The sequence below is a fragment of the Carassius gibelio genome, chromosome A1 (assembly GCF_023724105.1).
Source record: "Carassius gibelio isolate Cgi1373 ecotype wild population from Czech Republic chromosome A1, carGib1.2-hapl.c, whole genome shotgun sequence".
Taxonomy (NCBI): Eukaryota; Metazoa; Chordata; class Actinopteri; order Cypriniformes; family Cyprinidae; genus Carassius; species Carassius gibelio.
In genome coordinates this window covers 34624825-34640872 of record NC_068371.1, presented here as the reverse complement: position 1 = coordinate 34640872, position 16048 = coordinate 34624825, and the positions used below count along the sequence as shown (strand labels likewise).

At 34.7% G+C, this 16048-nt stretch overlaps 1 protein-coding gene and 1 long non-coding RNA gene across 3 annotated transcripts; one reads left to right on the top strand and one right to left on the bottom strand.

The window, feature by feature from the left end:
- Nucleotides 1–68: 68 nt before the first annotated feature.
- LOC128018542 (pyridoxal kinase-like) lies at nucleotides 69–15335 on the bottom strand. 2 transcript variants are annotated; one of them, XR_008184905.1, is made up of 12 exons: nucleotides 14766–15335; nucleotides 13368–13422; nucleotides 10894–10998; nucleotides 8399–8482; nucleotides 7925–7959; nucleotides 7724–7809; nucleotides 7456–7501; nucleotides 6575–6686; nucleotides 6249–6385; nucleotides 6094–6160; nucleotides 4659–5118; nucleotides 69–142 (listed from the first exon to the last, which is right to left on the bottom strand). XR_008184905.1 is itself a non-coding variant. In XM_052604121.1 (11 exons), exons 1-11 carry the CDS (start codon nucleotides 14844–14846, stop codon nucleotides 5006–5008), a joined length of 921 nt encoding a protein of 306 aa, XP_052460081.1. In that variant the 5' UTR covers nucleotides 14847–15335; the 3' UTR covers nucleotides 4275–5005. The 2 variants fall into 2 exon arrangements, 1 of the variants encoding a protein (XP_052460081.1); XM_052604121.1 differs by lacking the exon at nucleotides 69–142 and having other exon boundaries at nucleotides 4275–5118.
- On the top strand, nucleotides 14193–15259 carry LOC128018565 (uncharacterized). The gene is made up of 2 exons (XR_008184912.1): nucleotides 14193–14483; nucleotides 14695–15259. It is a non-coding gene; the product is annotated as an uncharacterized LOC128018565 (long non-coding RNA).
- Nucleotides 15336–16048: the final 713 nt, after the last annotated feature.

The following is a 16048-nucleotide window of genomic DNA, read 5'->3' as shown; positions in this document are numbered from 1 at the left end:
ACGTGTCGTTATCTATCCACGCACGATACACACACATTGCATCTAGTCATGGGACTTCCTGTCCGATTACCTCTCCTCTTCGACTGGAAACAATGGCGTTTAGTAGTTCCACCGCTCCTCTCAGCCTCTGTAAGACGCTGACCTAATCGATAAAATTACAAAACACATTTGTAAGTGTCTTAGACATTCAATTTGTCTTCTTTAAAATGCACTTTGCCTCAAAGGCGGTGCAGCAGTTGCATTTAGTCCATGCATTTACTGCACAGAGGCAGCATATGCATTTGCACAGTGGCTTAGAGCAGGCATAATTTAGTCTGGCTTTTGTGTGGCATCATGTCTTTACATTGATTTTAATAATGAGAATTTGTGAGTATAGGCTATATACACATGAAAAAGAATGGCATACTGTATATACACCATTATGACAACAAAGATTGAAACACGCATTCAAAATCTAATATAATACTTTGTTTTCCTTTATTGCATTATATAACATACATACAATATAAATGTGGATTTGTACACTACAATCTTTATTGTTATATATAATATAAAATATTCAGAATATGAAAACAAAGCACTAAAAACTTTACCAAACATTTATTGTTTATTGTTTTTTTCTGACCCCGTTCAGAATGGAAAATCAAAGAGAGAACATAAAAAACAGACAAGTATGATTTCTGATATTATACCAACCATTTCAACAGAGAGGGAATCAAAATGAATCATGAAGCACTGACACTATTAGAACTGTTAAGAGAGACACACATATTTACAGAGAAGTTGTTGCAAATGTTGCCCCGGCAGCACGTTAAAATGTCTATTATGATATCACTGAAATTCATATTTGGCGTTCTGTCACACATTTCAAGTGTGTTCTCATGTAATCTTGCTGTACAATCTTCTATTAAACAGTATGTTGTGGACAGCAAGCATTCTACATATGAAATAAAGATCCACACTGACACAATGACTCATTTCTGTCAAATTCCATCATTTTCTAAATATGTTTCATCCTACATTACGAAAACATCCTCGGAAACTATTCTGTCTACGTGAAAATGAAATGAAACATTAAATAATAAAACCTGCACTCACTGAAACAGTCAGAGCAATGGAAGTCACATCTAACGTGAAGAATAGCTGGGTTTTTTCAGCACTAGTAGGCCTGAAATGCTTTTTTGTTCATGCTGTAAGGCATTGAAAGCCTTGTAATGGAAGGCAGCTGATTATACAAAATACAGATGAAGACATATACTTATAGGTCAAAGCGATTTAACCGTATCATGGAGTCAGGACATCAGTTCAAAAACAGAACGGCATTAGGGGACCTATATTTGTTTATGGCCTAAATAATGGAAGTGGACTAGTTTTTCTCAGACGATAGAAGCTCCATCCAACAGAAGGAGCTCAGCGTCATTTGGTCATCTTTGAGCCACAGTCTTACAACAGACAGCACACAATTTATATCATTTACAAACATTATGATTACAGAACAAAAAAAAAAAAAATGCAGTTCCTGACAACACTTCCCTCAGGGATGACTAGACATCACTGTGATAACGAATATTTGGCTGCCCACTAATAGAGTGGGTTTTTCTTTTTAGTCAGTATGATGTTCTGACTGGGTTTTTTTTCTATCAGGACACACTCGTTTATCAATTAACAATAAACACAAGTGTGCTTTCATTGCAAGCATGTTGCTGGTATATCTAAAGCAACTGTATGTAGTTTTCTGTATTTGTTGGCGCTGTATAGCATTTTTCGCGGGAATCCGTACCCGCTCATCAAATGTACACAGAACCGATGTTTGGGAGGAAGCGTGGAAAAGAAACAACAGCCATTCGCCTTATTAAGAGTCCGCTTACCATCAGAAAGATTTTGAAACCGATATTTCAAGGTATAAACGTACATACTTTCGCTTTAAATAAAGTTAACATTAACATTTAACTGCAGACGATGAGGTCAACCAAAGTATCATGCACAAGTGGACCTCTTGCGCTAAACCAAAGCTGTTTAGTTGCCCTTGAACAAGAGGCATTAGTGAATGGTACCAGTATCATTTATTCAGTGATGTCATGATCATCTGTGTAACACCTCACTGTCTTTACTGACAAAGACTAGACTTCGCTTTTCTTATTTTCCTTCCCTCCTCCGTTTATTCAGAGAACACAAATACTCACACACTCACGGCAGAGCCACTCTTTTGTCATTCACACGTACATATACACAATGTACAAATACACATAAGAAGTTCGATTACAGTTCAGTAACTAATGAAAAGCTGAAGCACATGCCCCTCAGACCACTGCTGCTGTCCCCTGATTAGTCCTGCACATGGCCATCTTTTGTTTTTGTTTTTTTTGCTAGGGAAGGTGAATAGCTAGAAGCCGAGTAGATGAAGAGATGAATCTCAGTAAAGAACATATCTTGGGTCATATTTCACTCCAAAAAATAAATAAATAAAATAAACAAGAGACATGAATTTTCTAAAAAAATAAAATAAAATAAAAAAAAACCATGAATTTTATATTTAAAAAAAAAAAAACATGGATTTTCTGAGCACTTTCTAGTCCTGAGATGCTGTCTAAATTTAGTTATTTTTTTAATTCTAAAACTATTTCCATCACAATTACATTTATAATTTCGGTAATGCAAAAAAAATAAAATAATAATAATAATAAAAAAAAATTATTATACATTTTTTATTTATTTATGCTGATTTAAATGTAATAAATTATTGTATTACAATAAAATGTGCAAAACTGACACCAAAAACAATGTTACAAATCCCCCCCCCAAATATAATAGTCCTAAAATAGGCTTTGTTTCTTCAAATGAAAGATTCTTTTTTGTTCCCTCTTCTTTTTTTCTTTTGACTTTGGAGTTAAATGTGACATGGGTATGTTTTCGTGAGATTCCGTCAGAAGGAGTTTTGAGTGTTTCAAATACGAATGCAACTCAGAAATGATCAGAGGATGAAAAGATGGATGAAAGAAATGTGACTAGTTTTGGAAGAGCATTAGTCAAAGTCAAAACTAAAATAATACTTGAGAAATCCACATATAACTGCTGAGTGTCATGGAGAATGGATCAAACAGATAGAAACAGACATAGGACACACACAGCTGACAGAATCAATCTCCTTATGAACTGAACAAAGGAGAACAAGTCTGATTAAATATATAACTCATCTGCCTTTTATTATCTTTCACAGCATTGTAACCGAGAGACACCATGTTCTCTGACACAGAGAGAGAGAAGCAGGCGCAGGTCACCAGACTAACACACACACACACACACAGCTACTGTTAATCAAGGCATTTTAAGAAGTTCCCACCAACTTCATACAAGTCTTTTCCTTTTAAGATATGAAAATACTATCAAATAAAAATGTAAAACTACTTTAAAGTCTCTTCTGCTTGTAAAAACAAGTAGATTATCAATGCAAATACAATCAGTACAAAGCAAATGACATGATAATGTTAGTTTCACTGACAAACAAACATGAAGTGAAATGCTCAGACTTCCGCATTTATAAATGCTCGATGTAAAATGAAGTCAATGGAACGAGAATTAAATCATACATTGAGCAAGGCCAAAAATCATTACAGTATCTCCCACCAAAAACATCAAAAAGTCACAAAATACAGCAGTGCATCTCTTCAATAAAATCTCCCTTTTCGGAAGAATATAGTCACAAAAAAATCAAACACATTTTAGACACAAGTAGGACTTTCCACACAAATGAGTGCTTTGGGTCTGTAATACACATTTAACAATGTACTTGTTCATTTTCAAGGTTGGCAACAACACATCTTTTCCAGATTTCTTTTCCTGATCTTATCAAGAACCGCAGTGAGCAAAGCTTTCTGGGTAAATCTCACAAAGAAAAGTCAAAGCCACACTAAACACCCAATTCAAAAGAGAAAAGCACAGGGTTATATTTTTGCATAAAGATAATCTATGTTTAGTACCAACATTGTTTGTAATGTGAAAAATAATCACATTTCATCAATGAAAAAAAAAATCTTCATCCTGTCTGGCAAAATAATAATAATAAAAAAAAAAATATATATATATATATATATATAATGTATGCATATGTATGTATGTTTTTCTTTTCTTTTTTACATCTCTTCATATATATATATATATGAATAGATGTAAAAAAGAAAAGAAAAACATACATACATTATATATATATATATATATACACACATACATAATATATATTCTTTTATTTATAAATAAGAATATAAATAGTATATAATTAAAATGATATATGATTAAAATGTATAAGATATAAGGATATTTTTCACATTACAGTGAGCAACAGAGAAGTGGGAAAAATTATGGGGAAAATAATATAATAATAATAAAATTTTATATATATGCACATAATCTTAATGGTTTTGATAATATCCTTCAGTTTTCTTTATGCAATAAATATCTTAATTTGATCTTTTAATTCTGGGCTCAAATATGACCCAGACAGTTTTTGTGAGAGTCGGCCATCTAGGTTTTAATTTCTGTGTTTGTTACTGAACTGCTCTGACTTAAAAATGATAGAGTGTCCAAAGCGACACACCTATATTAATGTTAATTATTAATTTTGGTCCTCACTAGATCAATGGCAGTTTAGTTATATAACTGACCTGGTCTGGAAATGTCAGTGACTGGGCTTTATGTGCAGGACGTACCGGAGTTCTTGAGGAGCTTTGAGAGAAAGAGAGAGACAGAGATGGTGAAGATGCACAAAGAAAGTGTGAATGAGAGAGGGCTGATCATCTCTCCCACTCTCTTCTTCCCTTCATTACACGATGGCTCTCTCCCTCTCGCTTGTTTGGCTGTACCCTGCCGGATCTCTTCAAATGGAACTGTTGTGCTCTAGCTGAGATTCTAAGGCAATGTCACATTACATATCAAAATGTACAACATCTATACATTGTGCAGTTGTGAGCGGAGGGTGAGATGTGTGGATGAGATGTGGCGTGTGGCGGCTCTATATAACAGTGGCCTCAATGACTATGGCTGGATCCTCGATGTCAGCTTTACTCTGGACCATCCGTAACTCCAGCTGGGAAGGGCTCGGTCTTCTACCAGGACCTGCCAACTCTGAAAATACAAGAGAGAGAGAGAGAGAGAGAGAAGAAGGCATTTCAATGAAACGAGCTTACTGTGGTCGGTAAGATCTTGTCATGTTTTTGAAAGAAGCCTTTCATGCTCACCAAGGATACATTCATTTGGTTAAAATCCCACAGTAAAAACTAGACAATATTGTGAAAAAATTCCTTCATTCCTGTGATGTAAACCTGTATTTTCAGCATCATTACTCCAGTCTTCAGTGTCACATGATCCTTCAGGAATCATTCTAATATTGCTGGTCTGCTGCTCAACAAAAATGTCTTATTATCATCAATGTTGAAAACAGATGTGCTGCTGTGATGTATTGTTTTCAAGATTCCTTGATGACTATAAAGTTCATTAGTTGAAATATTTTGTAACATTATAAATGCCTTTACAGTCACTTTTGATCAATTTAATGGGTTATTGCTAAATATAAATATTATTTTCTTTACAAAAAAAAATCCTGCTGACCCCAAACGGTAGTTAGTGTATATAAATAAAAATGGTAGTGATGTATGAAATACATGCTGAGACTTTTCAATGGCCATAACTGTTAACCAAACAAATATTCTATGTTTTGATCAAGATTTTATCACTTTAATAGTTAAAAAAATATGAAAATATTGAATACAATTAAAAATATAATTCCCCCCCAATTATTTAATGGATTTCATTACTTCATATTGTTGCAAGATACCTGAAAAACATTGAGCACTGCTTATTTATTTGTATTTTTGTTTTATTATTGACTTAATTACTTGAAAATGTACTTTACTTAAATTAAAAGTACTTGAAGGCTTAAATTGGTAATGCTAAATTGTTTAACCCTTTAACATACAAGAGTGTGTTCAGTAATATATTAGTTTTTGTTGTTGGTATCACCCCGATGCTGAAAATGTTATATTGACAACCCTACCCCATGCATATACATCTCAAATAAACAACTTTTAGCTGTTGTTTTACCATGGGCATAAGATATAGTCCTCTGAATGACATGGTGCATGACGGAGAACGTCTTCTCACATGCTGTCTGCGAAGAACAGAATAACAGTGAGAAAGAGACTATGCTGCATGATCACTGTGATGCATTTATTGCATATTGATTTAATATGCTGTACTTTCAGGTCTGTTGGGTAATGGTGAGTCCAGGCCAACAGCATAGCAGCAAACAGATCACCGGTCCCCACGAACACGGCGTCCACCTTCGGCACCTCTATTCGGATCCGCTGGGTCTTCCTTGAACCGTCCGGCATCACTGCAGAAACATGCTTATTTCTCCACAAGAACTTATCATTCATGAACCAGCCCTGATCTTTAACCACAAGGCTACACAATGATCACATGTAGGCGGTTCAAATAAATATACAAATATCTTAATTCATATGCATTCCAATAAATTGATGACAAAGCAATTTTGAGTTGCACAGGAAGCACACACACTTACAAATGCGCTGACTGCCGAAAGACACCAGGAATCTGTCTCCGAGACGAGGGGGCAGATCAGAGCTGGTGATGACCACTGTGTCTGGACCCATCTTATGCAGCAGGTCCATCACCTGAATATAATTAGTTATTATGATAACAGCCACTTTAAAATATTTGTATTATTGTTGTTATTTATATTATTATCAATAACAACAACAATTATAATCATTATTAATATTATTTACAGTACATAACATTAATAATAATAATAACAATAAGAAGAAGAATATATTAGATAAGGTAGTAATAAAACAATAATTTTAAAACATTATTATTGACAACAATAATAATAATCATTTTAATTAACAGTATTTTAAAATCATCAATTACTAAATATTCAGTGATTAAAATACAGTAATAAAAGATAAAATATTATATATATATATATATATATATATATATATATATATATATATATATATATATATATATATATAAGATAATAGTAATAAAAACATTAATTGTATTACTTCTACTACTTATAATAATAATAAAAACAATAAAACAATAATTTTAAAACATTACTGACAATATTAATAATTTTTATTTTTAATTAACAATATTTTAAAATGACCTGTATTATTACTAAATATTCAATGATAATACAACATAATATAACATATAAATAAAATATAAATATAATATATAATAAGATGATAATAAAAACATTAACTGAATTACTACTACTATTAATAATAATAATAATAATAAATAAAATTAATTTAGGAAATTTGGGGTGTGTGTATCATTTGCTGCTAGTGCATACCATTTATAACTAGACATTTATTTCTGCCTCACATTTTTAAGGCTCTTTTGAGGGCATGATGTATTGAACCTCACCTCAACAGCATCTTTCTCTGTGCTGATATTCTTCCCCGTCAACAACCTGGAATAAAGAAGATGGAGTTAGAGGAGTTGATTGCATATCAGCGTGATGTGAACAGCTGTGAGGCACTGAAGCTTTATGGCTAAATCCACAGCTGACCACTAGAGGGAACAACAATATCACTCTTCTGTCATAGTGAAGCAGGTGAGGGGCTAGAGGTTTGACATCAGCCCATCACAAAATAACACACACAAAGCTGTTGAGAGGAGGGACTCTACTCACTCAGCCTCAAACTGGTTGGGTGTGATGATATCGGCCACAGGCACCACTTTATTCTTATACACAGGATGGAGATTCTGAGGAACATACTGCAAAAGACAAAGAGTAATATTAAAAATACATGTCACCATTTATCCAAATTCTATTTCATATATAATGAAGAGGATGGGTCAGAAGACAAAACAACTGAACGGGTTAACTTACCATTGAACCATGGTCACCTAAGACAGGATCACAAACTGAGAAAAACAGAGTAACACAAGTTGTACATTAATGTGCCAAAGCTGCATTTATTTGATCAAAAAACAAGGAATATTAAAATGTAATTTTTTCTTCTGATGCAAAGCTGAATTCTGAGCATCATTACTTCAGTCTTCAGAGTCACATGATCCATCAGAGAAACATTTATTATCATCATCAACAAAGAAAACAGCAGTGCTGCTAAATATTTTTGTGGAAATTGATACATTTTGATTCTTTGATCAACAATAAAGTCCAAAAGAACAGCATTTATTTGAAATGGATATCTTTTGTGACATTTTAAATGTCTTGCAACGCATTGTGGCTGAATAAAAGTATAAATTTCTTTTAAAAAATCTTACTGATCCCAACATTTTTGATGGTATTATATAAACACACTCTCATCTGTAGCTTTTGTTAACCTAGCATGACACTCACCATATACAAGGTTAGGATTGGCCCTCTTCAGCTCCTGAACAATGTCCACCACCATCTCAAGAAACGATGTATCTCTATTGTAACCTGCAGTAATGGAGAGAGAAAAGCTTTGATCAGTACTCTGCTTTTCTTACCAGCATCTTACTCTTGATCTCCGACTCCATTCATCCCAGATCAAAATGTTCCTTCAAAAAAAAAAAAAAAAAAAAAAAAAAAAAACTGACCGCTCAGCACAAGCTCGAGGATCAGTCTTGGGTCCTTCTCATTCTTTGAGCCTGAGCATTTTAAAACCAGTGAGGTGGATACAATCTTTTAATGATACAGGCCACCTGTGGTTATTACTACAATACAGAGAATTTGTGAGTGAAATAGTGTCAGAATTATGCTGCTTTTGCCATTTTTGAAGAAATTACTTTATTTCATACCTCCAAAATCAATTCATTTTTTTATTATTAAACCATCAATACAAGAGAAGCACGTTTTCTTGAGATTTAGAAATGGTCTGGTTTTGATGTTAAAAGTCACTGCAGTTTGGGGTCAGTACATGAAGTCTCTTATGTGCACAAAGGCTGATTTATTCAAATAAAAAAAACAGTAATACTGTGAAATGTTAATACACTTATTGAAATGATTGTTTTCCATTTTAATAGATTTAAAAATGTAAATTTTTCCTGTGATGGCAAAGCTGAGTTTTCATCATCATTACTCCAGTCTTCAGTGTCAGAAGATCCTTCAGAAATCATTCTGATATGTTGATTTGCGGCTCAAGAAACATTTCATATCATAAATGTTGAAAACAGGTGAGCTGCTTCATGTTTTTGTTGATGAATATAAAGTTCAATAGAACAGCATTTATTAAGAATAGAAATCTTCTGCAACAAAAACTATCAATTTAATGCATCCTTGCTAAAAAAAAAAAAAAAAAGCATTAATTTCTTTCAATTAAAATTAAATCTGACCCAAATATTTTGAACGGAAGCGCACACGAAACCCCACAAAACAACTAAATCTATTTACATCTAATCCCAATACATATGCATATTATATATCTTATTTATGTTCAGATGAAGCTCAATTTATTTTTACTGTTTAAAAATGTGCTCTCTATTCCTATGTTTTCATTATCCCCTTTTCCCCTTTAGCCATTGTGTGCTTTCCTCTCTTCCTTCTCTTCTCAAGGTGATGGTAAAGGAGAGCCCGTGCACCAGAGACGTCTCGCTCGCTAACACACTCAACAGAGCACAGGATTTCTCTCAGTCTCAGCTCTATGACCCTGTGTCCTCTACAGTCCCCCGGCGTTGTTAGAGGAGGAGAGAGAGATGTGTTCACTTCCTCTCTGACTCCAGACAACATGACACTAACCTACTGAATGCACAATACAAACAAATCAACTAGATTATTCAAATTTCTAAACAAAGAGGGGCTTGCCAATGAGATACTCAATGCCACAATGTTGAATTTGGCTCCTATGGGAGCTTCTTCAGTGCCTAGCATGTTTTACATACCAGCTTGATTTTTAATAAATCTAATTTGAACATTTTAAAACTGTAAACTTTTTGACATGTCTTTATATATTTTATTATTTTACCCTTGTTCCAGACTTTAAAGTCTAAGCTAGGAAAATCTATCATAAAATATGTTAAGTTTCCACAAAAATATTAAGCAGCACAACTGTTTTAGCACTGATAATAATAAGAAATGTTTCTTGAGAAGCAAATCAGCACATTAGAGGATTTCTGAAAGAACAGTATTTTTGATTAGATAAATGTAGTTTTGATGAGTAAAAAAAAAAAACAAAAAAAAAAAACGTTTGAATGAAGGTAGTGTATTTAATATATATATTTTTAAAGTTTGTATAGCTGTGGTGTCATCCAAAACCAAACAATTTTGATATCAAAATATATATAGATATAGACAAAGATATCAAGATATATAAAAATGTTGTGTACATGGTTACAATGCTTGAGATTAAATATGAAACATGATAATGATAAATATTCTATATAAATATAAATTATTATATAAAAAATATCTTAAAATCAAGTTGTAATTGTCAAATTATGCAAAACGTGTGAAATACTGGACAAAAACTATACACTTTTTTTTAATGAACACTTAAAAAAAATATTGTAAAAATACATTTGAATGAAAATATTTTACAAAAATGTAAAATTTGTATATTTGCAAAATATCAGCAATGAAATTAAATCAACAGAAATGTAAACTGTTCATGCACTTTCTCCCACTCTTACTAGTTTATAATATATGCACCTCTCGATGGTCTCTATGATATTATGACATTTAGATATGGTGCCGGCTGTCCCAGGGCCTCTAGGGTCCCACTACGGCCCGTGTGCAGTGCTTTATGCCATCACAGAATTACATCATTCCATATTTTTCATCCCTCCGCTCAATAAATTACTAAGCATGCAAATAATCCACAGTAGCGTGTCAAACAGAGATGCATTGGCCTGAATGGCAGTCAAAGAACTGACCTGTAAGTACATAGTCGTAGTGGTTGACGTTGTTGAGTTTGATCCCTTCATACAGGACTTGAAGCTCATCTGCAGCCAAGACATGTCCCTTCCAGTAAGAATACCCTGAATCAAGACAGATCATGGATCAAATACACAGAAATCAGATTCAAAATCCAGCAGTGATGCAGAGCGGCCGCTGACGTTTGAGATGCTACGAGCATGAAGATCTCGTTTGGTCACATGTCACTTCCTCGTCTGATCATCTGTCTGCTCTCACATATCTACGGGCTACGGACAGAAGCGCCACCGCTTCATCAGACACCATTGCTGTTGCCGCGGGAGCTGTGATGTCACAATTCAGGTGAGTCACCGAGCTGGTCACATGGTATGTTTCTAGTTGCTAAGAAACAGGACAGAGGAAAGCCTGAGGGGCTTGATGAAAAAGACGCATCATTGTGTGTGTGTGTGTGTTATGGGGAGAGGATGACTGCAAAGGGAAATCTTTGATAAGATGGGTGTCTGTCGTCATCATTTTCTGCTGTCGCAACTCTGCAAAGCCTCTCGGCTGGAACCACAAAACCTCTAATCCCAGTCACGTCACCCACACGTATCATGCAGATACTCGATTACACACCGAATCACGATCAGGGAAAGCATTGAGAAGATGCCGCATGAGGTGAACGCATGCTGTTTCTACCCATAAGGCTTTGCAGTGCCCATTGATGTTCTTGAACAGAGATCATCATAACCTGTAAAAAAATGTATCCAAGGTCAAACTATGAAGTGTTAGAGGGATGGTCCGGTTTGGAGATCTCCTTGCTGTCACATCAACAGACAAAAAATACTTAACTTTTCATTTTTTATTATTATAGTCTTCTCTTCAAAAACATTTAGCATAATAAGAAAGGTTTCTTGAGCCCTAAATCAGCATATTAGAATGATTTAGTAGATTAATGGATGCTGAAAATAAAGTAAATTAATACATTTTAAATAAATACTTTAAATTTGAAAAACTTAAATAATTATAATAATTAAAATTATTTTAAATTGTAATATTTCACAATATTACGTTTTTTTTTATTGAATAAACACATCCTTGGCAAGCATAAGAGACATCTTTCAAAAACAAAGCAAACATCTTACAGATTGCAAACTTTTGAACTGTGTCTTTGTTATGGTTAATAACCAATAAATGGCTTATGTAGTGAATCTATAATATCTCCTTTTTTAATATAAATATATTTAAAAAATCTTCCACTGCTCACTGTGATTACACCACTAAAAAACTATTTTACTATTTAGTGGTGTAATCAAAGTGAGCAGTGGAAGATGGAGAAATATTCCTTTCAAATTGTGCTATAGAAAAAAAAAAAAAACATTTGAATTAAACAAAAAATGCTCATAATAGTAGAGTGGGGAAATATCTAACATTGGTCATCAAATGACCCACATGGTGGCAATATATTGCATTCCTGCACTAAATTATCAATCAAATTTTATAAAAGAATAAATTAAACATTTTTGAATAATAAAAAAAAATGAAATGCTGAAGTAGCTTTGTTTTCTTTAGCTTGATGTAACATCAGGGGACCCCCCCCCCATCAAAAAAAAAGTTATCAAGGACATTTTTCAGATGTCCAACCCCTTCAAACTGCCCATCCACTCACTCTAAACCAGTTACCCATGACTTCAATGAGCCATGTGTGCTGAAACCACAGTACTGCTGAAGACTCGTTCTACATACTACAACTTCACTAATCCAGATAAGAAGCTCTCCACAGACTCCTGATACTCGGTTAGCTGCTGGTTAGGAAATACTTCATACGCCAGCAGCGCATGAGTCTGTGTCCCTCTGTCTATAGGCTTAAATGCTTTTGAAAAACCCAACTCAAGTGTCTAAAGACAACGCTAGAGCCCTGAGGAGAAGAAAGCAGTCAAGCAGAGAGGGAGGCCGGTCACAGGGCAACAGTCTACAGCAGGTTGTGCCACGTGTTGTTTAGACCAATGATCTGAGGCCAGTAGGGGTTATTCTACCTATGTGCTTTGAAATGGGATGCGCTTATAAGGAGCTGATCCAGAAATCATGTTGGGACGTTTAGCAGTGACAAATAAACCTGTGACACCTGTGCATACATACCAGTTCTATGTCACCAGAGGGAACTTTTCTAGTACTATATAAATTTTTCTCTCTCATACAGACTTCTTTAAAGGGACAGCTCAGAAAAAAAAGAAAAAAAGGAACAAAGAAATGAGCAGTATTCTGCCCTTAAGTAAAAAGGTCTCAATCAAAACATAACAGGAAATGATTTAAAGGATCTGTGACATCATACAGTAACACATTCTATTCATCAGTGCATGTGTGACATCATGATAACAAATATACTGAGACTCTTTAACCACACAATTCTTTGATCTAAAATGCTTTCTAATGACACTGTATCACTGTGACAAGCTGTTCTCCAAAAATCAGCAGAATGTTTGTGTCAGCTTACCTGTGTGATTGGAGAACTGAACAGAGTTGATCGAGTCCACCTCAAACCCCAAGACCTGACACACACACACACACACACACACACACACACATTCCAGACATGAAAAGAAGTTCATTCAGACAGTGACACAGATTGATAAAGTACTCAATCCAATAACACAAGAGTCTGTGATAGTCAGAATAAGAATATATACTATTCTTACACAATATGACTTCATCAGATGGTTAAACATAAAAATCAACTGTCAGTCCTTTGTTGAGCACCTGGTAACTTTAACACAGTTACGATTCTGCTAGGCTCCATTCGTTGTGTACATAATCTAGCTATATATTGTTTAAGTGTCTGAGCTTGACCACCAGTCTAACATATGCTTTTAACTTCCTACATAACACATGCATATTAGTTGCTTTTATGAGTCATAGCATTACACAAATGAGTCATAGCATTACATTTGGGGTCATTCATATTCAACATTCATATGGTTATTATGGGCAACCTTAACAGCTTTTCTATCCTGCTAGGTTCAATCCATTGTAAAAAAAAAAAAAAACTATGATTAATAAAGTTTAGGTGTCTAATATATGCTTTTAAAATCAATAGCTTCCTAAATGATCACACTAATAACACAGGCATAGTTGGTTTCAAGTTCAAGAGCTCAAAAGATGATGCATTATGCAAATGAGCCAGAAAAGTTCAAGCTTTAGTCTGATCTGTCTACTATAATATGGTCATGTCAGATAATCACAGGAACATATTCTGAGGGGAAATAAAAAGGTTAACTTCACTTAGAATTAGTATTAGTTCTATTAATAGCATTCACGTGTACAGATTTGGGGTGTTTGCATAGGAACTCAAATATAAAGACGATTCCAAAACACGAGGGTTATCTTATCTAAAACAGCACTCTCTGTCACTGAAACAATCAGAGGTTTAAAGATGAAACATTCAAATGCAGGAAGCACGAGCGTGGGGTTTAGACGCGGCTGGAAAAGCCTTTGAAGAAAAAGAAAAAAAAAAAGTCACGATTTTGCTGGAATTGAGCCACCCGGCTGTGACGTCAGTCTCGGAGACGTAAGTCATCACGAGCGTGCAGAAGAACGGCTCGAGCAAATGAAGGTATGACAGCTGGAGCCGTTCAAAACCTAATGAGCCTGCTTTAATAGTTTCTGTGGCAATCAATTAGACAAGTTACAATCAGAAACATATTTTAATCAAGGGGTCAAGTTCTGAGAATTAACCGTCTAGTCTCGGGATGAGGGAAATTCACTACATAATTATAGAATAGTATGCAAGGAAAAACTGACCATGTGACCTTCCCTTTCACCAGCAGCAAGCATGGCATGCACTATAATAATCACGAGTGTACTGTGCCGCGAGCCTCCGATGAACGCTGCTCACCTGTAACGGGAAGGACGCGGATTTATTTCCCACGTATCCTCTCACGACGTGACTCTGGATCGACAGAACTCGGCACTCCATGTCGCGCGCAGTTAAAGCGCTTTCAGACGCTCCAGAATGTCACGCGATTGTGGGGCAGCGGCGAACCGGAGAGGCGCTTCTCTTCCCCTTTTCACATCCAAATTGGGATCCGTGATGGCAAGTTCTCTAGGCAGCCAGAGAAATGAAGGACATTCACACCGGAGACGCTCATTGGCGGCGAGCGCATCTACTCAGGCATCCTGAGGGGGCACCTAAAGTCCGCTGAGTGACATCACGACGGCGCTCGAAACCGTGGCTATATTTATCATACTTTCAGGTAGAGAAGAATGGGCTGATCAAATCATCATGGATCAATCACGTAAACCCAGAAGAAAGCCTCAATAAATCCAGACTGCATCGGAAATTATGGGTATCAACAGATGTTGCAATTATATTAAAGATAAATGTATGTATTTGTTGCCTTTAACTTATTTTTGTAGATTGTGCGCACCTTAAGAAATGCATTAGCGCAATAATCCGAGATCTGTCGTGTTGCGGAAGTGGGGTCCTTCTACACAAAGAAGCGCTCTAGAATCCTCCAATCATTAGCGTATATTAGCGATGACGTCAAGCCGCGAGTGAGTGATGTTTGACGTCACCGCTGTCGGCGACCTGTGATGTCTATCCTTTTTCTGAATTTGAATTGTCTATCCAAGGGGAATTAATTCCGTTGCTTTCTTTTATTTAATCAATAGTTTTAATTAAAATGTTGTTGTCGTTTAGTTTCCCTCGAGTCCCCTAAACCACCAAATAAATTATAATTGCGCTTTTTTTTTAGAAAGTAAAAGGCCTTTTAGTATGTCTACCTTCAGGTAATGGTGCATTTGTCATTTTGTTGTCAAATCTTTAATGATTAAGTTAATTTTGTAACTGTAAACATTATCTTTTTTTAGAGAGAAACACTATTTTCATATTACCTGAGGTGCTTCAAATATTATCTCTTTATATATATATATATATATATATATATATATATATATATATATATATATATATATATATATATATATGCCACTTTTGAGTTGCCTTTAAGGTAGTTTTTTTCCAGATTTTGTGACTATGGAAATGTGTGTAAAAGTGTAAGTAGGAAACACACTCTCACATATAGACTCCAATATTTATTTTTAAATAATATTTTAATAAGTGATCAGTTATTGAAAAAAAAATTTCAAGGCTGTGTGTACTGTTTCTCATATAAAATA